At 46.0% G+C, this 23,238-nt stretch overlaps 1 protein-coding gene across 1 annotated transcript; it reads left to right on the top strand.

Annotated features, from left to right (window-relative positions):
- Window positions 1-9,093: 9,093 nt before the first annotated feature.
- LOC118792969 (reticulon-4 receptor-like 2) lies at window positions 9,094-12,582 on the top strand. The gene is made up of 3 exons (XM_036550880.1): window positions 9,094-9,234; window positions 10,783-11,009; window positions 11,476-12,582. Exons 1-3 carry the CDS (start codon window positions 9,177-9,179, stop codon window positions 12,580-12,582), a joined length of 1,392 nt encoding a protein of 463 aa, XP_036406773.1. The 5' UTR covers window positions 9,094-9,176.
- The last annotated feature ends 10,656 nt before the right edge of the window (window positions 12,583-23,238 follow it).

Below are 23,238 nucleotides of genomic sequence, written 5' to 3' on the forward strand. Positions count from 1 at the left end.
TGCACACACACATAAGTGACAAAAAAAAAAAAACAACCGATAATTACTTAATCTGTCAAAAGAATGAAAAAAAAACTGTCTCATATTTACATAACACAATAGCATCTGAAATGATGATGGCTTTGTGACGGCTGTGATTTGGATGAGGCTTTTTCTGCACTGGCTGCCAGTGGCTGATTGGGCCGCAGTGAGGAATCTGGTTTTACTGCCTCGGTCCCCATCAGACCCCACAGATGCTGCGTGAGTCAGGCCCCGGAGAGAGAGCACATGCCGGGCCGCAGATGCCTGCCCCCTTCCCCTCTCCTTTCAACCAGCACCACCCTCCTAAATCAAAGGGGTACAGTGGCACTCGGCACACATGGGTCACGGCTCCTAAATCGGTGGGGTACAGCAGCCCTGAAATCCCTCAAATCCCTCAAATCCCCCTAAATCCCTCTCTGGCTCTTTTCATAAATCAACCTGAACCCCTGAGCAGTGACTCAGGTTCCCCCAGAGAGGGAAGTGCGCCGCAAGGAGAGGGGTAGGCCGGGAAGGCTTATAAATACGGTGGCTGTAAGTGGACATACATGAGCGTTAAAAGCATACATCACTGGGACCACTGGACCTGCTCACTCAGTTATCCGGCACTGAGGGACCGGAGCATCTGGCTTTTATTAGGGCAAAGGACCAGTGTCAAAGGTCAGTGGTCAGGTTGTACACCGCTGTCTCATTTTATTGATCAGAACAAAAAAAGGACAACTCGTTTGTAGCAGCTGTTTCCAGTGGTCACGTTTTTTGAAAAAAATGAAATAAAATGAACCCATGTTCCCCAAGACTCCCCTCCTGTCATAGGTCTTTTTACTTGTGCACGTCTCAAAGCCGTACCGAAACAAGCTATCCTTTTGCTTTCTGGCTCAAGACTGATAGTACTGTGTACTTCTCCACTATTATACCTCCACTTCATAATGTCCTGGTTTGCTCTGAAATTAATGCAGTGGAAGTTTAATAATACCTGGTTTATGAAACTTTTTAGGTTGTTGCATTACAGTTCTTTTACCATAAATAAATTATTTAGTTATTAAATTATTTGTAACATCTTATTACAAGACTTAAAATTTGATTGTAATAACAGTGGTATACCATAGCACAGCTCTTGTTTTGGTGTTCGCCTAGAGATTTTCCCTCTTTCCATGCTTTATCGCTGATTGTACACTAAGCTCACCTCTCAGCAACACTTCCGGTACCTACGCAAGGCTGCAAAAGTCTGGCTAACGTGATCTTCTGATGCATTTGCATACAGCCAACAGCTGTTTGTCACACTACAAGTCCCATAGTGCACCACAGCGGAACAAAAGCTGAAAGAAGGATAGGCACGTCTGCACTGATGTCATTCTAGTGACTTGCAGGCACTGCCTGAGAGGTGCTAACAAGTGGCAGGACAAGGGGACCTAGGCTGATGTGGCCCACCGCTCCCCCCTAGTGGCACAAAGCCAGCAGTGCTCCGTAGCTGCACACTCCCTGTCATTGGTGGCTAATGATGCCTCAAACTTGCAAAGTATTTGGCTGTAGGGCTTAGCCTGCACTCGGGATGAGGGCCTTAACCAAGTGGGCCACCAGGGAGATCACACCACTCAACTTAAACAGAAACAATTGAGCTAAACTGCCTTGCTCACGGGCACAGCAGTAATGCTTTGGCTGTTGACCCAGAGGTTAAATTCCAGAGTGCTCTTTTCTCACCACATGCTGAGCTTGATCAGTGGAAGCATGCATGTCCTACTCTGCCATTAGTTTTGACATTCCTACTCATGTCGTGATTTCAGAAAACAAAAAATAGTTTTCTGGTTAGTTTTATGGATTGAATCATTTTTTCGGGTTGCGTCTTTGCCATCGCTTCCCGGTCTTAACGCATCTTTCCCTTGTTGGTGTGGTTTTCATGTTACTCGTATGTTGTATCGGTTGGTGTGTTGAATGACCACAGTCATGAATGCATTGCAGCACACATTTATCCACACTAACACCAATCATTGCAGCACTGTGCCTGGTATTGACGCATATTTAAATGTGGTCAGTTGTGTTCTGTATATTCCGTTATTCCTTGAAACTTTATAACTCTGCTCCTAATCTGTAAATCCCTCTGGATAAGACTCCATCTACTAAACAATAGATGCAAATGTAGTACTGTCTCCACCAGAGGGTGACAACATGACCGCGAAAGCCCGATACTGATTGAAAGGATTAATTTTTTGGAATACTCGATCTATATGATTACATTATTACACACTACTCGTTCTATCCTTACTTTTGTTTTTATTTTTTATGAAAAAATGGCACAGCAACAGATTGACATCAGCAATTCGCCTCATCCTCTTAGCAAACATGTGTACTGAAAAAGTTTCATATTTCATTCACATCACATACACTCATTTATGTTTGAAATGTTTCGCCTTGTCCCATTCAAGCAATCCTCACCAGTTGTTCCTGGTCCCCCTGCATATTCACACACTGTATAATATTTTACAATGTGATGTACAGATTTTACCTGTCATACCCAACCCACACCATGACTATAACCGCCTGTTCATTTGTATCCTCTCTACTGGCCTAATTGTTACATTACATGTAATTATCCAGTACAATTTACATAGGTGACTTTTTATGTTATCCAGTTACACAGCTGGATATTTACTGATGCATATGTGCAAGTACCTTGCCCAAGGTTGCAGCAGCACCGGGGAATCGAACCAGCAACCTTTTGGTTACAAAGCCCTGCTCCGTGCAGCTACACCACACTGCCTCTTAACTTTTGAGATGTTGTTCGAAACCAAGAATATTCTGCTTTTCTATAGTGTCCCAGGGAACCCCAGCAAGCAGCTACTGTAAGTAACAAGCCCAAAGTAACACCACTTTGAGTAACATGGCCCCATGCTCGGGAGTGAATCTTCAAAAAAATCATTTTCAATAATGATGAAACTGTTCTACTATAATTTTGTTCATCATGCTAGTATATTTACCTGCTGTGCAATCAGCTCTCACGAAGTTGCTCTGAGATAACGCACTGAATGTTACAGGCTACTGGCAGAAAGTAAAACTCTCTCCCCATTTCAGTCCCAGATCTGATGTAAAAGGGCCCACAACGGGGGTTTTAGCCTTTCTAATTTTACACTTCTTCACCGCGCACAAAGCAAGACCATCGTAAATTAAACACGTACAGTACAGCCATCACTCAGTGACCAGGGAAATCAATATTCCTTTACACAACGGGCACATGAAGATGCTCCCTCCTTCGTGGCTTTAATGAGGCCAGTAATAGCAGGTCCCACTGTGTGATGTGCACAACGTCAAATATGAGCAATAGCGCTCACACTGGGCAAGGATGTCTTGCTGTAAATAGACGCCGCAGTACAGTATACTCTGACGTCTGACCAGCAGCAGCGTAATCAAATTCAGCGTCTGTTGTCAGATCTCCATCTCCAAAACGGCACAGACATGGCCGGAGGTCTCATCGGTGGATTTTTTTTTTTTTTTGATCAAGCCCTCTCTAACCCCCGCAATGAGATTTGTCAGCCTCTGCTGCCCTCGCTTTAAACAATTTTCTCTCTCGTCTCTGTTTATCCTTCCTCATTTCCATCATTTCTGCTCCTTCCCCCCACCCCATGCCCCCCCCTGCCCAACACCCCCCCCACAAGTCTCTCTGCCTGTCTCTCAATATGCTGAAAGATCGCTGCTGATCTGCGTCATCTCTCATCCAAATCTGATCCTGTCACGATCTCAACATAAAGAAGGAAATTAACAAATGGCTGGCAAAAATGGAGAGGGAGGGTAAAGAAAAGGCAGAGAAAAAGAAAGGGAGAGAGAGAGAGAGAGAGAGAGAGAAATGAATTAGGCAGTGGTAATGAGGCAATGTGTCTGCCTATTGATGCCATGTCTACTCAAAGCCCAGACAAAAAAAATGCACAAGTATAATATAGACACACACACACACACAGACAGAGAGACAAAAAGAAATAAAGGTTGAGGAAAAAACAAGACAGTTTGGAGAAATGAGTTTGGGAGAGTGAGAAGAAGAAGCACTTCTATTCACTCCCCTTCCTCAGTCACTCACTCATGAACAGTCATAGACGGGCGGGAGCGTACATGGGTGGTGGGGGGTGGGGGGGGTTTTTCGTTAAGCAAGCGAGAGTAAGAGGGTTATTCATTGACAAACTAACAGAGAGGGATTGAGTGAGAAAGAGAGCTGCAGTGAGAGATAGAGAGAGGGAGAGGAGGGGACTGTCTCAGGCAGAGAGGAGGGATGACACCACTGTTAGAGTGACACTGGACTCCCAGCTGAAAAGTAGGTTGACCATATAAGGCACAGGAATAGGCTCCGCTGAGACGTCATTCCATTCACTGCGGAGAGACAGAAAAAAAAAACCCTAAACCACTGATAGATGGCACCAAAACAAAGAGACTGAAGGAAAGGGAGACTACAGTAAAGACTAAAAATAATACCAGCGGGCGACCCTGAGAGGATCTCACTCAGGCACAAAAGACTATGAAGCTTCTCTCTGGTTTGCCTCAAATACCTCCACATGGCTTTGCCTGCACTATACATTTTAGCGGTCTTGCCACGCATTGTTGCTCTCTGACCTGTGTTTCACAGTGTACACTCAATAAAAAAAATAATAACATATCCAAAACACACGGCTGTCCAATCAGCACAGTTCGGGTGCTTCCCGTGTGGTCAGTGTGTGTCCCTCCTTGTTGTGTTATGTTCGGGGTGTGGGCAGGAACCCCCCCCCCCCCGGTACAGAGCCTTCAGAGGAAGTGGGGCACCCCACAGTCTTTCGGTGAACTTTCACACTGCCACCCTCCCTCCAGTGATAAGCAGAGTGAGTGACTGTGTGTCTTCACTCCTGCCCACTTGACTGATGCATTGTGTTTGGGGGGGGGGATTTGGAGGTGTGGGTGTTGGTGGGAATTGGAAACTAACTGCACATGCAAACAATGATGTGTGCCATGAATACACGCATACTTGTTGGATAAAAAGCCACAGTACAACCACAATCTAAACCTGGTGATGTAAAAGAAGTGTGGAGAGATCTTATACACCTTTGTCAGGTGAAATACTATATGTCTACATAGCTTTCTTTGTAGAGCTCTGCTGAAATTAACCACGTAAGTGTGTGAGGTGCTTGTATTCTAAATAAACCCTGGTCAGAGTTATAGTGAAATCTGAAAGTGGCTAGTCAGTCCACCTCGGGACTTGAACTTGGTCCACTGCTGACTCTGACAGCTGGCTGTTGAACCACCCTGCTATTAGATCCAATCTCATGGTCTGTCTTTGTGGGTTGACGGGTTGTGTTCTAAACAGGGTGTTCTTGGTGGTGCACACAGTGTGCTCCGTCCCGTTCCAAAGGCCAGCTCAGAGTACACGCTATCTTCCAGGGCATATGCTGCGGGCTCGGAGTGTGACGGGCCCGGCGCCTCGGGATGTGATCCGGGTCACGTTTGGTGGCCCGCTTTGACGTGTGCGTGCGGAGCATCGTGTGTGGCACACTCGAGGTTGTGTTCGGCGTGGTCAGCAGCATGCGCGACAGAACTCCTGAACATGCTGTGTTTACCCCCGAGATCAAATGTTACTGTGCCACTGAGTCACAGAGCTCCACCAAACGCGTGGGGAGGGGGCGTTGGAGGATGGGGGTGTCGGGGGGGGGGCTGGGGTGGAGGGAGAGTAAGGGGGCAGCAGCGGAGCGGGCGTGTGATCATCGGAACGCCTAACCAGCTCATTAGCCGCGACGCACACCGACACCGGCTCCTGCCTGCTGCAGCCGATCTGAGATCAGAGAGGACAGTGCTTCTCCACGGCCCCCGGGAACCGACAGCCTCTTCGGTCAGCCCCCCCCCGCCCCAAGCCCCCCCCCCACCACCCCCCACCCCGCTCCGCTCCTCTGCTCTCACCATGCGCCCAAATGTCAGTGTGTAGCTGGCTCCCGCCCCCACAGGCAGAGATGATGTTCCCGGGAACTCAGCGCACACGACACGCAGTCAGGCCTGTAGGAGGATCTGCACTAGTCATTCATTGATTACTTATTTCTTCCAAAAAAAAAAAAAAGAAAAAAGAAAAATGAAACAACAACCCTGTTGGGACTTGGGATTCTGTAATGATGCGGGAGTAATTGGCACTCTTTGAAGCACCACACGCTGCGAAACATGGTCCTTTGTTTCATTCTTTATCATTTTCAAGACTACAAACAATGTCGTTTGTGGATTTCGCCCGCCCATACCGCAGCGCTGCAGTCTCCGATAAGGTGTTTCGTGCTCGGCCTCGGGACAAAGAAACTGGGATAAAGTTTGATTGCCTTAACTGTCAGTAATGAAATGTCAGCAATTAAGATTCAGCTCTGACTCAATTCTGCACTTTATCGGCTGCCCTCGACCCTCCGCCCCTCCAAAATCACGCGTGCATTTAGTCATGTGGTCACGTATGTTTGAGCAACAAAGATCAGGGCATAACAATACATCATTCTGGATTATCATAACGCATAACTCCCATGACATGCATTTCTCTTGCCAATAATTTTAGACAGCAACAATCTGCCCTAGGAGTTTAGATTCTCTCTTCTAAGTTCTTCTAAATTCACAGTTCTTCTAAATCACAATTTAACTTAAAGACACAGTGAGCCAGTTCAGGTATCAGAATCAAATACACAGAAAATTAACTGTAGTGCAATAACACCATATCCCTGATCCTCTGTGAAAGCTTGTTTCAGGTCATGCTGACATGGAAGCACTCATAGAAATAAAGGCATTTATTCTGAGGGCTGAGGGTTAAATCGTGCATTCCCTTAAATCCAGGGAAAGTGAGTTCAGTGACTGGAAGCCAGCCATCCAATCAGTCTGGCCAGTTAATACAAATACAAGCAAACCACTTGAGCTGAGCTGGAAAAGGTAAGTGCAATGCTCACAAACCAGGACAGGGCCATATGAAACAGGTTTATTTATGAGGAACTTCTTCAGGGGTCTTCTCTCTCATAGGCAGAACAGTATCACTCCAAAGAGACCTTGAATGCCTGTCTGTTGCTTTTATCTCTACGCCTGTGCTAGGGGTGTACGCTTGGATGATGCACTGAACACTATGATCCTGCATTTGGATTATAGTCCTGTGGTTTCACTACAGTCCTTTGGCATACCTGCTGTGCATATTGGGACTGTTTTTCATTGCCTCTCTCACTCCTCTCTGTTTGATCTTGGTTTTCAAGCTCTCTGCCACCCTTTCCCTTTCTCAGCTCTACATTACAGTGTCTAATCTGTGCAGTTACGCACAGAAATCCATTGTATTGTTACACTAATCACATTACATTGATACAGTAACATTCACTGTGTTGGTTACATCTCACTCCACACACAATTCCATCATAAGCAATGTATGTTGCATTCTAAACTGATAGAATGTTACTGTAATTTTTACAGCACAGTCCAGACTCGTACATCTTATTGTTACAAATGTATTGGACTGTAAGAGTATTGGCCAGCAGTCCAGCTACCCTGTATCCATCTCCTGCCTGATGGCTGAGACTAAATGGGACTGTACTTGGTTAGTATTTCAAAGGTACATCTCCTGCTATACCAGCTTGCTGTTGAAAGTGGTGTTAAGGGACCAGGGGGCAACCTCCTCTCAGGACCATGTAGGAAACCAATGCATTAATGCGGTGAGTCTCCTGCACTCTACTTGCATAGGAGTAATCAAAGGTTATGTCTGAATGTAGTTTATTATTATTATTATTATTATTAGTAGTAGTAGTAGTAGTAGTAGTAGTAGTACTATTAGTAGTAGTGGTAACAGTAGTACTACATGGTAGTCTAGCCTCCTGTACCACATCTCAGCATGAGTGAATGCATTTCAACCACCAAACTCCCATATATATGACTGGGGTCGTGGACGAATCTCCTGCTCCCCCTCATCCAGCAGCTCAGTTACGAACACTGACTCCAACGTAACACCAGGTCAGACTCTATGCTATCGACCGGGAAGGTGTGAAACTGCCGACTAAAATTACAGGTGTGATGACTTGGCATGGAACAGGCCGGCAGCGCGCGCCCTGACCAAACAGCGCAAAGTGTTATATGCGTGGACAAAAAAAAACGCACAACTATCTAACGAGTCCGTGATGTTTAGAAAAATTCTTTAACGAATCAAACAGCTAATTACATTAAAATCAGACCAACAGGAGGCTCATTAAAATTCTGATCCAATAAGGGCCACGTGCTGTTACAGCACCCGTCTCATCTCAGAATAATCTTGGCACAACGCTATACCTTCCATTTCCAAATTACAGTGTGTTCTAGATTTTTCGTGTAAAATCATATGTACATTTATTTTTATTTTTTTAAAAAAACATTAGTTTCGTGCGTCATGGTAGCACTTGATCAGACAACACAAAACGTTCGTAAAATATTATTAACTAAAGTATATCGAAACAATAAGTAAATCGGTCTTATTGTCTCGATTTCCCTTTGGGAAAATTGGATAAAATGAGACAAATGTTATTCCTAAACGTATGTAAAAGGTTTAAAGGATTACATGACCATTCTCTGTTTTTCATTATTTCTCTCTTGAAATATTTTGTCTGCCATATTTCATCTTCTCCGTTGTTCTTGATTGCTCTCCTCTTCATATCACAAACAAATTGTTGTTATTTATCAAATGTAACCGTCTCTCTCATTTTCTGTCGCCTCTCCATCAAAGGCTGGCACGTAACAGAGAAAAAGACATTTGTTCCGGTGCCAAGAAATGCGTAGATCGATATTTCTCCCGCCTCCCACTCTCCTACCCCCTCCTCTCCACTCCCTGCTCATCGCCCAGTCATTACCAGGCACCGTGCCGTCCCCCCCGGCTCCCCCTCCCTGCATCTTCTCGAATGTGCATGACTCCACCTCTTCTCTCTCCTTTACTGTCGCTTCCTTTCTCGACCCCCCCCTCCCCTCTCCCTCCCCGCCCTCGCTCAAACATGACCCCGGCTGCTTACGTATGAGAGATTCCGCCGCTGCCCACCCTCGTAGGCAGGAGCCGGTGCCGAGTATAAACCGGACTCCGCGGACTGCCATTCACCCAGTCGCACCGACTTACCGGCTCGCAGACCAGAGCTGAACTTCAGCGGAGATAGCAGGCACCTCTTCGACGCCTCAGGCTAACTCGCATTCGGCTTTGGTTCGGGATGGAAACACGCTCGACTGCGCGGAGCCGTCGGTGCTCCAACACCTACAACTTCAAGAGTGAGTTTATTCCTTTATTTCTAACGTTAAGATACCACTGCCTTCCGTTATGAAATGTAGAATTCTCATACGAACACGCTGTATGTCTTGGAAGTTAATGTGTCCCAGTTAAGCGGTGATATTTAATAGCCTAGTAATTCGTGCAATATTGCTGCGTATGATTAGTTTGAACGCTTTTTAAAATGCTGATTGTTTGGGAGAGAGTATTTGTTCTTTAAAGCTTTCGTTATTAGAAATGTAAAGCATTACTTCATCTGATTTCTTATCAACTCAAATCCGTGCGTCTAATCTACCTTTTAATCCATCTGATTTGCGCGGATAACTTTTACGCACCAATTTTTGGTGGCTTTGCGCGATCTGACAGTACTTCTACGAATGTTAAAACGTGGCATTCGACTGTCCGTACAAAATACATCGCCTTGTAAGAATTTGGATTTATTATAAGTAACGCTGAATACGGATCCATTGTTGCGTATTTCTTTTGCCACTTCTAGTATTCACGGCATTATCTGGACACACGGTGCAATGCAGTGAAGAAACTTCACAAAGCCAAACCTGCATTGTGCAGACATTCGACCCGTACCGGCAATGTAACCGAGATGCATTTTATAGTTAATATAATTAATGCAACAGAGTGCGACAGAATACCGGAAAACCGAGCGGGCGCATGTGTAACTTCTTGCATTCCGGTTGACAAAATGCACGCGCGCAACTTAATGAACCGTTTCCTGCCCGGGTCAGAGAGGTGAGGCAGTCGGAAAATCTTGCGTACCTGGATGAACGAGCTGGGTGTTTATTTATTTATTTTCTGTATCTTTCTCAAAGGTTTTCTGTTGTTCCGCGTTATCGGATCCCGCAAAAGCTATGAATTATGCACGCGCGCCAGTAATTGAGAAGGGTCGGTTTGCAAAGTCCTGCCGCTAATTCGACCCGCTGAGATCTTCAATTTAACGTGTAGTTAAGTTGGTCTGTGAATGATTTTGGCGGACACTCGCATGTCGGGTTCATTCAACGGGTAAAAACACAGTTACTGTTGGTCTCTTTGCTTAAATTTGTCTGGAGAATGAAAGTTTTATTTCACCTTTTCTACAGTCGAGTAGCCGAGTATGTTGAAGCTTCTGGGTTAATGACTTCGACAACTGATTGAAAGCGAATATGTGACTAATACGGTTAGAAAATGACCGTACCAATTGTATGCATCTAAATCGATCGAATAAAGGTTTTCTCATATCGGTTAGCTGAGAGCTATATCCATTTGCTTCTACTGTGTTTATATCTCAATGTATTGCACGGAATTAAAAGAAGTACAAAATGTCCAATCACACAATCCGAGCAGCGCTAAGTGGGATATCCGCTTGTAGCATCCCTCATTATGATTCAGACCTTTCAGCACCATGTCGGTGAACAGCTCCTAGTTCAGAACTAATTTTGCATCTCCCTTGCGCGCGTTCTCGTGCTCTCGGAAAGTGTGTCTGAACTGCGTTACGGTGTAAAAACTGCACCAGCATTAAATCTCCGCGCCTTTCTCTCCTGCTCCTCCTCTCCCAGGTGGTCTCACCTTGTGGCTGGTGGTCTGGCTGGTTCTGGTGAAGCCCAGTCCAGTTCAGAGCTGCCCGCGCCTCTGTGTGTGCTACCCGTCTCCCATGACCGTCAGCTGCCAGTCGCAGAACTTCACGTCCGTGCCGGCTGGAGTCCCCTATGACTCGCAGCGCGTCTTTCTGCAGAACAACCGTATCACCGAGCTTCGCGTCGACTCCTTCGGCTTTGAGACGCAGGTTAGTGACTGCGTTTGTATGTTTGTATCTGCATAGAAGGATTGAATCGTTTTGAATCTTTCTTACAGTATGTTGTGTAAAGACACAAATCTGTGGCATGCTTTTTCATTCACTGCAGGGTTAATATTTTGATATTAATTGGTATCTTCTCCTCATTCTTTCTTTCATCTTCATCCTTTTTTTCACCCTCTCTGTTATATTCCAATTACATTCATTCATTTGGCTTCACCATTTCTTCCTCACATGCATCTTTCTCCTCTCATTCTCTTCCTCCCTGTTCCTCTGTCATTTTCCCCCCTCTCCTCTCATCTCCCCTCCTCTCCTCTCCTTGCCTCCCCTCCCCTCTCCTTTCCTCTCCTTTTCTCTTCCCCCCTCCCCTCCTCTTCTCCCTCATCCTCTTCTCTCCCCACCCCTCCCCTCTCCTCCCCTCCTCTCTCCTGTCCTCTCTCTCTCCTTTCCCCTCCAGGTGCTGTGGCTGTACTCTAACAACATCACCTGGATTGAGGCGGGAGCCTTCAGCGAGCTGAGGGAGCTGGAGGAGCTGGACCTGGGGGACAACCCCTACCTGCAGCGGCTGGAAGGAGGAGCGTTTCGGGGGCTGGAGAAACTGCAAAGCCTGCACATGCACCGCTGCAAGCTGGCAGTCCTGCCCCACGACATCTTCCACAAGCTCTACAGCCTGCAGTTCCTCTACCTGCAGGAGAACCAGCTGCACTTCCTGCAGGACGACCTCTTCTCCGACCTGGTCAACCTCAGCCAGTTGTTTCTCCATGGCAACCGCATCCGCACACTGTCTGAGAACGTGTTCCGGGGCCTGGTCAACCTGGACCGGCTGCTGCTCCACGACAACCGCATCCGGCAGGTGAACCGCAAGGCCTTCCGCGACCTGGGCCGGCTCACCATCCTCTACCTCTTCAACAACTCGCTGGAGGAGCTTCCGGGGCAGGTGATGAGGGACACCAACTCCATCCAGTTCCTGCGTCTCAACGGCAACCCGTGGTCCTGCGGCTGCGAGGCCCGCCCTCTCTGGGAGTGGTTCCGCAAGTCCCGTGTCTCCAGCTCAGAGATCGTCTGCACCTCCCCCTCGCCCAAGCGCGGCCAGGACCTCCGCTTCATGAGAGAGATGGACTTCGCCCTCTGCCCCCTGCCCGACCCTGGCTCCCTGGCCGGCACCACCACCACCACCTTCAGCACCAAGACCCGCTGGTGGTTCTCCAAGCACAAGCCCGTCTCCAGCTCCAAGGGGATCTTCAGCAAGAGCACCGAAACAATCAAGGCCTTCCCCTTCTCCGCCGTCAAGCCCTACAACCCCTCCACCTCCTCCACCTCCTTCTCCGCCAAGTACGAAATCGGGGAGGAGGAGGCCGCCCTGCCCAAGCTCGACCCAGAAGAGTACTGGACCAACTATGGGAGCGAAGACGCCGCCTCCGTGCGCTGCTTCGAGCTGGAGTGCCCGCCCGAATCCCCACCCCTCCCTCCGTCATCCTCCTCCCCCCGCTCCTCCCCCTCCTCCCTCCTCCTGCTCCTCCCCCTGTCCCTTGTCCCCGCCTCCTTCCACCAGCTCTTTGGCTGAGTCTGTCTCTCTCCCTCCCCCGCATTCTTGCTCTTACGAGAACCACGTTTCTCAAAAACCTGCTTCCCTTTTTTCCTCTGCTTCCTCTGAAAGCCTGTATCTTGGTTTGTTTTAGTTTAACTCCCCTAGACCTTTAGGGGGGTGCTGTGGTGATATAGGATTTAACAGGGGAGTAGGGGAGCTTGCCAACTGCAACAGCTGTTAGCTGCAGAGACACAGGAAAGGAATGGCTAATATAACTGGCCTGCACTGTTACAAAAAGAGGCAGTGAAATGCATTTTATATTAACCAAAATTTCAGCAGTAGTTCTTTCCACCATGGTATTTGCAGTGCTACTGTCAATACAGTTGCCACAGCTACTACCACCACGAAGACAAAAAAAATCACTTAATCTGTTACTGTGACTACTACTGTTAGCACTTCCTCTTAGACCACCATGGCAGCTGGTGATAATTGTGCAAGCAATGCGTCGATAGTGCCGTTGCTGCAGCGACACCGGTGCCAACAGCGCAGGCGTTGTTGCATTTATACGACCGTTATCTATGCTGCGACTGGTGCCACACTTCAGCCACCGAACGCAGCACCACTTTTGAGATAAAATGCTGTTTCACTCACCATTCCACTGAAATGACTGCAACTGTCAGCGCCACCAGTACTTCTGTAACTTTCCATTCAACGCACAGAGGCACGCAAACACACACACACGCGCACGCGGGCACACACACACACACGCGCACGCGGGCACACACACACACGCACACACACACACAGGAACTGGGCCTGTTTCCCCCAATATGTTGTTTTTTTTTTTTTGTAAATTCTTTAAAAAAACCATCTAGATTTCCAGAATGTGGAAAGAGACAGAACGCCATGTTTGAAAGGTCAAAACAGTGGTGCTGAAATACTCAAACAGTAAAAATGCAAAAAAAAAAAAAAAGCAGAGAGACAAAAATCAGAAAATTACTGAAGGAAAAGTTAGTTTTAACAGAACGTTAATTAGAGAGACTGCGTGCGGAAATTAGAAATTTTTCTCTAGGGAGAAAAAGAGAGACTATCAGACTCGATTTAAGACAGCAGTATACCTACTCTGCAGAGAATGCGACAGGGAGAGGTGAAGAACTGAGAGAGAGAGAGAGGAGACAGATAGAGAAAGAGAAGGTGTTACCAGGAGAGGAGGTGAGAGAGAATAATGTGCCGAAGAGAAGGGAAGAGAAGAGGAAGGATGAGACAGAGAGACAGAGAAGGACAGAGGAGAAGGAGGAGAGTTGAGGCTGAGAGAGAGAGAGGACTGAGCTCTGAGAACACACAGCAGGCTCAAGCTATAGCCAGAAAGCAGAGAACAAGCAACGTTTTTTTTATTTAAATTTATTCCCAGGATGCCTACTACAGAACACACCAGCACTGACATCACAATGCACGTTATGTAAATAGTTCAGCCGATCGTCCTGTACATACACGCTTCGGTTTTACAGTCGTGAACTTTGATGTATGAAGCCTGTATTTCTTCTTTTTTTCCCTTTTCTTTTTTGAACGGTCGTTGCCATGGTAATGTCCTTTATGTTTAATGTATGGAGGGCAGGAGGAGAAAAGACTAAAAGCGAAGATGAACATTTGAAGATGGGAATGATACATTTAAATGTTTCAGTCTCTTTCTGTTAAGTACAACAGTATCAAATCATATCTAATTACAGGTCCTCTTAAGAAAGGTAATTCACCTGGTCCTGTATTGAAATTCCCCCTAGAGTTTTTAACTGTGAAATGTTAGAGTCAGGTGCTGTATTCTAAATGTCCAGTACTTCACTCAACACTCTCTGAACAAAGGTACTATTTCCTCAGAAATCTCGACTGTTTTGAATACTGCCATTATCTTCCCTCAAAGAGCCGCCATCATTGTATTCCACTCCCGTCCCCCGAAAACTTCCCATCCTCCTTCACTCACGGACTCACAGAAACCTGGACGTTTGGTGATCCCAGTGTCTGCAGTGCGGGATGCAGGCAGAGGCTGGGATGGAAGCAGGACTGAGAGCTCTGCTCTGACTGACAGAACCGACCTGAAACGGACTGTGAGACTGGATTCTGGATTACAGCGCCTCTGACTACTGACCACCGACTGCTGACCGCCACAGAGCTACTGACTGTTGGGACAATAACTGAAGGGAACGACTGACCGACCCCCCCCCCCCCCCCACTCAGCGCCTCCCAGCGAGCTCCCGCACCCGGAGAAACGCCCACCGACGCTCCAGCAGAGTGGATGAGACCGGGATTGCTTTTAATATCGCTGTACCGACATAGCCCAGAGACTGGCACGCTCACCAACTGAGCAGCGCTCTGTTGACATGCCAGCTAGCACATTTGCTGGTAGGCCGATCGGCCAACAGGAGCTGACAGCTGATGTAGCAAGCGACTGACACTGAGATGGACTGAGTGGGGAAGGGTGGCCGGACTGTGCAGGTGGCACTGGGAGTGTGGAGAATTGGGGGGGGGGGGTGTTAGGGTGGTGTATGCCTTGTCTGTTCCTGTTCCTGTTCCATTTCCACTTCCCACCTCTCCAGAAATCCCCAATCCTCAATCCCCCCGTGTTTCTGTGGGAAGGAGGAGTAGGAGCCTGACGAATCAGACAAATCCGCTCCCCCTCCCTCACTCTTTTCTCTCTTTCTGTCTTCCTTCTGGACGCTCGTCTGTTTTGGTCATCAGTCCTCCCTGTGTCTCAGTTAAAGACCATCGGGTCTCCCTCACAGACTCTGGCTGTGAGGGCCAACAGCATGGGAGAGAGGAGACCAAGACGTTTCTGAGCAGAGAGGAGGGAGAAGGAGAGGAGGAGAGTTCTCACTGTCCTTACTGTGGGGAGAGAGGTTTGGGGGGGGGTAGAAGGGGTACGGGAGGTGTGATAGTAAGGTGCGATTGAGACATTTTTACGTACTATATTATTTTTGCAGGTATTCATCAGAATAACCGCTGATTGCCTTCATTTCCTCCAGGTAGATATTCTATCAGACTAAAACTGTCCATTTTGGACTCACAAAACAATGTAAGTCCTGGGACTTTATAGTATTTATGTATTTGTTTTATTCAAGTATATCCCCTTTTCTCTTAGTTTAGTACACTCCAGGATATGATGTCTAATTTGGCAGGTTGAATTTTTTTTTTTTATTTGTTGTATGCTTATTTCATTCCCACCCCACAACCACCGGGGACCAAGTGGAAGTGAGAGAGAGGTGGATTTTGATTGGTTGTCTTGTTTTCTGTTCAGGTGCATTTCTCTTGACTGTGTGAGAATGTGTGTTGGTGTGCTGGCGAGGTTAATGCACTCCCCTCTATCAGCCTGAAGTCAAGGTCCAACTGCAGAACATCCAAAGTGACCTTGACTCTGGGGTCAATGCTACATGATTAATGCCAGACACACCGTTTTACTGATTGTGTGTGTGTGCATGAAAGAAAGAGAGGAGAGAAAGAGAGAGAGACAGTAGTGTGTGTGTGTGTGTGTGTGTGTGTGTAAAAATGGGAGTGGAAGCCAGAGAGAGTGTGTGTGTGTTTGTGTATGTAAGAGAAATGTAAGTGTTTTCTTTCAACCGAAGCTTTGAATGCTGTGTTATGTGGTTTGTCTGTGGATTTCAACACAAAAATGCAGGAAAAGAATTGTGACACGCTGCCGTCTTTCTATTTTAAAGGAAGAAAATGTGAATAAATGTTATCTTTGTTCTACAAAACTGACTCGCGTGGGTGTATCTTTTCAGTCTGAATTTCATCCAGCGTGGCTTTCTCTACAGCAAAGAAGACAATGTAGATTCTCTCCTTTCTATCACACAAAGCAGAAACCACAATGTGCCACATACCACCGATAACTTCAGCCCAACTCCCTCTCAATCTCTGAAAAGTATGCATACATTTTAGTGGACAAGAGTCAGATTGCACTCTTAGATATGAAGAGAAGAGGGAAATATGAACATATGCACGGACATGTTGATGCATATTCGGTGCATTACTTTTGAGGGGAAGTGTTAATCATAGTAATGATTGTAGGCTGATTACTTACCATACCTTCGCAAATTCACAGGTGATAACGTGCGATTTCACTCTAGATGTGTATGGGTAGCGTATGAGACCGTAATAATGTAATGGTCAGTACAAAGCATACATACATCATTACATTTATTCATTTGGCAAATGCTTTAATCCAAAGCAATTTTACAAGTGAGGTAGTGTACAACACAACACAAAAAAAAACCATAAGGAGTCAATAAATGACGTAAAGGAGAGGACATATCAGGCACTAGGCGCAACAATTTACTGTTTACATGTAATCTCCTGTCCAATTACTTACAGCTTTCAGCACCATCCTTCCTATCTCTACTTTAAAGACCTACTGTTATACCTGCTGAAGTCTGCATGGGGGCCAACAGCTGTGTCCCAGCATCAAGAACAGAGCCTGCCTTCAGCTTCAAAGGCAACGAGGATACTAACTATCAATGTACATGATATTTACCTCTGGTGTATGTTTTGATATTAAAAACCTAATTTTTTTGTCTGGAAATTATTCGTTTTTTTTGTCTCTCTACCAAAAGAGTAACTCATGATTTCTAATAAAATAGCACAATACAGCACTGTGTTCACTACATGTCTAATTTCATATTCTAAGATTTATGCTATTTCATTTCCCTGTGCCCATGTTCCAATTTCAAGACATGTTCCTACTTTGCATGGATGCTATTCCTTTCTTTCAAGCAGAAAATAAGATATATTTTATATTATATATTAGATATAAATAAGATAATATTTGCACATATTATGGTCACTCTTATGGATTATCCATAATTCAGTTTTGAGATAACCGTCCTCATCCTTCAAATATTAAAATCATAAAGGTGACAAGACAAATCACAATAGGAAATCGATGCTTGAAGAAGCCTTTTTGGTCAGGTGGACTGATGTCACTGCAGCAGAGGGTCCTCTGTGATTGGCGGAGTTCTGGTCTCCCCGCCTGAGGGACAGATGGCGGAGTCAGAAGCAGAGACAGGGGCAGTCTGAAGTGGCGTCATTTTAATCAGGACCACTTTCCTCAAAGCTAAAGCTGCTCACTTAAATCCTTAAGGCTCTTTGTGGCTTTAAGCGAGTTTGAATCATCAGAGAAGAAATGAAAAAAAATGTGGACAAAATGAGATAGATGGACAAATGAATGAGCCATCAGGAAGACAGACACAGGGACAGATTGCTAGAACATTGGGATGAGAGATAGATTGGGAGGAGGCCATTACATTATATTACATTACTGTCATTACTTCACTCTTACACAGGTTACAGTTTTATCCATTTATACAGCTGGATATTTACTGGAGCAATTCTGGGTTAAGTACCATGCCCAAGGGTACAGCAGCAGTACCCCAGCAGAAAATCGAACCAGCAACCTTTTGGTTACAAGCCCTGCTGCTTACCACTATGCTACATTGCAGCCCATTTCGATAAAGAAACAGTGATGTGCTGAACATGAAAAAGATATAGAGGTCACGATTTGTAGACTTAATCACAGTGGTTGGGTGATGCATCTCAATATACAGCCACCTTGTTTTAATGACTGAAACCTTATTTCAGTGATCTCTCTCCTAATTTCTCTCCCACCCTCTTTCTCTCTTTCCCTTTCTCTGTCTTTCTCTTGCCTATAAGCGGTTAATTAATGAACTAAATTAAGGAGTGAATAATTAGAATATGGAGGCCGAGTGATGAGGGGATGACTCAGGGGGTGAATGAATGGAGAAGGAGGGAGGGAGGGAGAGGGATTCAAAAAATGACACTTTGTGCCGGAATTTGTGAGTAGTTGTTGTTTCGAAAGATCTGCCCCCACAACAGATACACACAGATAATGACGCATCGGGTTGCACATGGAGGCATTCACACACACACGCACAGACATACACACACACACACACACACATACACATACACACACGGTCATGCGCACACACACACACATACAGTCATGCACACATACAGTCATGTACACACACAAACACACACACGCACACACACACACATACACACACACACGGTCATGCGCACACACACACACACACACACACACAGTCATGCACACACACAAACACGCACACAAAAACACACACACACAGTCAAATGTGTTTCGGTGCTAATTGGGAGACTACCATCCATGCACCATTATGACACAGGACCTAGATGTACAGTACATGTGCAGAACCAAAGCTCTGTGCTGCCTGGATGAGCGTGTCTTTTCAAACTTGGGCATCATTTCCGCATTTGAATCTAAAGTTCAGCACATGCAGTAGATGCAGTGCGGCATTGCCGATCTCCACAGCGTCTCTGTCCTTAAGCCTCCCACACAGGATACACCAGTACGCTTCATCACGCCTCGCTTTCTTCTCCTCCACCACACCTTCCCTCCCTCTTTCTCTCTTCCTCCCTCTCTCTGCTTTGGCGATCACTCCCTCGCTGGGTTCTCACGCGACCTCGCACACATGCCTCTCCTGCCTCTCTTTGTTTGGCTTTCCGCTTTCCTTCCCTCCGACACTTTCCCTCTCCTCTGGCTCCTCTCTCTGCCTCCTCCCAGACCATCCTCTCCTTTCCTCTCCTCTCCTCTCCCTCCATTCAGTTCATTTCTGGAGTCAGCCACGAGCCATCCTCATCTCGTGTCATTACCATCCTTCTTCCCCCTCCTTCCTTTGTTTCTCTATCTCCCTCGGTTTGTTCTACCTCTCGCAGATCAAAGTGCAGGCAGAGCACAACAGAGGGAAACCCGACCGCCAGACAGTAATTAGGAGGAATACATTAACTTTGCCGCACGCATCTGCGCACGCATCTCTCCCTCAGTGCCCCCTCATTCTGACTCTCTCTAGATATCTTTTGTGCAGCTGTCTGCAGCCTTCTCTTCTTGTCAGTCTTTCCCACACCCTAACGCACAATCACTTCCTATCTCTACCTCTCTCTCTCTAACTTTTTTTTTCCCTAGTCTTTTTTTAGTTAATCCCAAACAGTCTCGGCATTCTTTCGCTGTCCCAGATGGTAACGCCTGCTCGTCAGTCCTCCGATGGGTCGGTGTGGCGGTGCGTTTGGTGCGTTCGGCGCGTTCGGCGCGCGCGTCGGTGACGTGCATGTGTGCGCGTTTGCTCTGACTCACTTTATTCACACTGTAGTCCGTAGACAAAGAGATGGGAGCAAAGCAAAGCAAGGCTCCTGGTGAAGCAGGGGGAGAGAGGTGGACTTCTCTTGACTGTTCCTAAAGCGTGGGGGCAGAAGAGGAGAGAGAGAGAGAGGGAGCGGGGGCAGGGGGTGGCCTGGAGAAGTGGAGACTCTGGCAGCAGTGAGCCAGGGCAGAAGCATAGGCATAATCCACGCTCTCAGGCCTTCTGGGCAACGAGTCACGTCCAACACTGCACCGAGAAAGAGGAAAAAAACACACACACAGTAGGAAAATGAGAGTGAAACGTGTGAGATCTGAAGGGTATTTTTGGATCCGTCATCACTGCTGGCGTTTGCAGGGCTTCATCCACGCAAGCACACAGATGCTCATACGCATGCAGTGAAGCCGGCCACGCAGAGCGGCACTCCTGAGGGCGTATCTGGGAAAAACCCAAAGGCCCGCTCGACGTCACGCAAGGCAAAAGGATTCTAAAACCAGGGGAATTTAGCTATTCAAATACATCGCTTATGAGACATAAGAAAAGATATGACATTTCCAGCCATTAGGACCAAGGCCAGAAACCTACCTTTACCTACACAGTGAAGTTCATTCCTTGATAAAGATTCCTCTTATCTGATATCTCAATCACACTGATGTAAATATCAGAATTAGCTTCTGGTGAAGTTGCACAGTAACTGAGCTTGTTCAGCCGGTGCTTTACAGTTTTTGTTAATCATTTACAGGCTGGAACTGGTGACCGCAACCACATTTTGTTAGATTCCGGTTTGTGGTTTTTGTAAACATCTCACACACATCTCTACATTCAGCAAAATTAGAAATGTCTCAAAGTTCAATGGCCAGTTGATCTCACACACACTTTACCTGTATAAACCATAATGTATTAATTTTCCTTAACTTAAAATCAGAATTTTCACATGAACAAAAGCAAATGTGGGTGAGTTATCCTGTCCTGGAGAGCAATGGAACAGACAGAGAGGGAAGAAAAGGGAAAGCAAGAGTCAGAGCGAGACAGTAAATTATTTATTATATTATTTATTATTTAGTATATTATTTATGATTTCTTATTCTTACAACAATTTACGTTCATCTGATCAACCATGGGTTCAGCTGTACTGTGGCCTCTATCATTCCAACATTTTGAAATCAAAATGGTTAATGAACCATTATTTAGTTAAGAGCTCCTCTCTACTCTCTGGAGTGATGTACTGGATCACACGGTTTACAGTAAACTGCTGAATTTATGTGTAAACATACAGTATATTCATGTATGTGACAAATTGGATATTGTATTCTCGTTTGTCAGCATAACTGCATATATATATCAACAAAACGTAGAGCCTGCATAATAAAAGATTCTCAAACATTCATGTTACACACATCTGTAAATCATTGATCACGGTCTAAAGAAGAGTGGGTTGTGGATGGAACTGGAATTGATGGAAACCTGTGACCCTAACAGGAATAAGAGGCAAAATGCAAACATTTTTTTGTCTAATGGCTAATTTTGCAAGAAATCTGAGAACTTTTGCCCAAACAACAGTTTCGTGTTAATTGATTTGAGAGCATGACATATTGCTTCAATAAGTGGTTTGTCAATGCTTGAGAAAAACTATAAAGGTGGTTTATGTGCATTAGTGTGAAAGACAGTGATAGTTTTTGTGCAGTTGTGTGTAGGACGATGATAGTTTTTGTGCAGTCCTGGTTAGGGAAGTTATAATTTGTCCACACTTGTGTTTAGTGAATGGATTGATTGAGGTATGTGCAGTTGTAGTTACATTGTATCTATAATTAGGGCATCACGGCAATTTAACAGATATCCTATAAAATGGCTTTAAATTGCTTTAAACGGCTCCATAGGTGTTGAGCGGCTTTTAACGGCCCCGCAGGTGTTGTCCTCCATACACTGCTCCATACCCTGACTGTCCTCCAGCTCCAACTCCAGCTCTAATTCTAATTCTAATTTTATCGGTGAAGGAATGTTTCTGCCAGGCTCTGTTTCTGGTGTTATGAGCACAGAACACATTCAGGACTGCGTCACCGGAATGAGCTAAGCGCCCGAGACAGGGGACCGAGGTAAGGAGGCTGAAGGGGTTCATCTGCTCGGGGGTGTTTGCGCCCCTCGTTGGATCTGTTCGGAGCTATTAATACACACAGCCAGACTGGGGCAACAGAGAGAGATCAGAGGGTTGGACAGTGTGAATGTATGTGTGAGAGTGTGTGTGTGTGAGTGTGAGAGTGTATGCATGTGTGTGTGTGTGTGCGTGAGTGTGTGTGTGTATGTGTGTGTATGCATGCGTGTGTGTGTGCGTGAGTGTGTGTGTGTGTGTGTGTGTGTGTGTGTGTGTGTGTGTGTGTGTGTGTGTGTGTGTGCGTGTGTGCGTGTGTGTGTGTGTGTGTGTGTGTGAGTGTGTGTGAGTGAGTGTGAGAGTGTATGTGTGTGTGTGTGTGTGTGTGTGTGTGTGTGTGTGTGTGTGTGTGTGTGTGTGTGTGTGTGTGTGTGTGTGTGCGCACATGCATAAGTATCAATGGATGTGAAGGTGTAACACACACGTGCGTGTGCATGTGGGAGCCTTGCAGCGTCAGATTATGAGCCGCTTGTCGACGACAGCACACGAAACGACACTGAGGTTAAGCACACATGCACGTACTGTAAGAGAGATTTAATTCAAGAAGCTTTTTTTTGACTGACAGTGTTTACCAGTGAAATTAATGGAGATGAGGGACAAACACACCCATCTGCCTCTTTCTTTTGCACTCTTTTTCAGCTTCACCCCTTTATTCCTCCACTCCATCTGCTTCTCACACCCTTCCCCTCCCTCCACCACCCTATCACCCTCTTCTTCAGGTAGGCTCTTGTTTTCAGAATAAGGAACTGCTATTCATAAACATCCGTGTGCTCTTTCTATTTTGGAATATTTCTGTGTTTTTTTTTTTTTAAATAAACCTCATCTCTGTGTTTCCCCAATAACCTTTCTTCTCTCTCCTCCCTCCTCCTTGCCTCCCTCCCTCCCTCCCTCTTCCTCCCTCTCCACTGTTGACAATCTGTGCTTCGCTTAATCATTTAATCACGGTGATTAATCCAAACCAAATTAAATCACTATGGAGTTGAGTAGATTTCTGTCTCCCTCACTCCCTCTTTTTCTCTCTCCAATCTATTTTTACCAACGGTATTTAGTGGCGAATAAAAAAAAAGTAAAAATAGTCTTGTAGCGTTTTGCCATCTCTGTACTTCCTGTCAGCTGATGCCTGATGTGTCACGTTCTACTTTCCCTTGAACTCATTGAAATCTTCCACTCTGGGCACTTCAGTCCTCTGATGTCTCTCTGTAGGCTCATACACAGCCCCCTCCTGCTGTCACTCTCCTCTTTAGCAGAGAAGTAAAAAGGAAAATATCGACCGCATTTTCTTGCTTCGATTGAGCTCCATTTTGAAAAATGGGAGGCAAAAAAGAACTCTCCAAAAATACCCTTGAGTGTGTGGCCAGTCCAGCA

Source organism: Megalops cyprinoides, chromosome 18 (assembly GCF_013368585.1).
Source record: "Megalops cyprinoides isolate fMegCyp1 chromosome 18, fMegCyp1.pri, whole genome shotgun sequence".
NCBI classification, from domain to species: domain Eukaryota; kingdom Metazoa; phylum Chordata; class Actinopteri; order Elopiformes; family Megalopidae; genus Megalops; species Megalops cyprinoides.

Bases quoted from the DNA above. Each gene is read 5' to 3' on its own strand.
- LOC118792969 (XM_036550880.1), top strand. From the start codon at position 9,177: ATGGAAACACGCTCGACTGCGCGGAGCCGTCGGTGCTCCAACACCTAC. The intron at 9,235-10,782 runs GTGAGTTTATTC...CTCCTCTCCCAG, and splicing joins CAACACCTACAACTTCAAGA to GTGGTCTCACCTTGTGGCTG. The intron at 11,010-11,475 runs GTTAGTGACTGC...TTTCCCCTCCAG, and splicing joins CCTTCGGCTTTGAGACGCAG to GTGCTGTGGCTGTACTCTAA.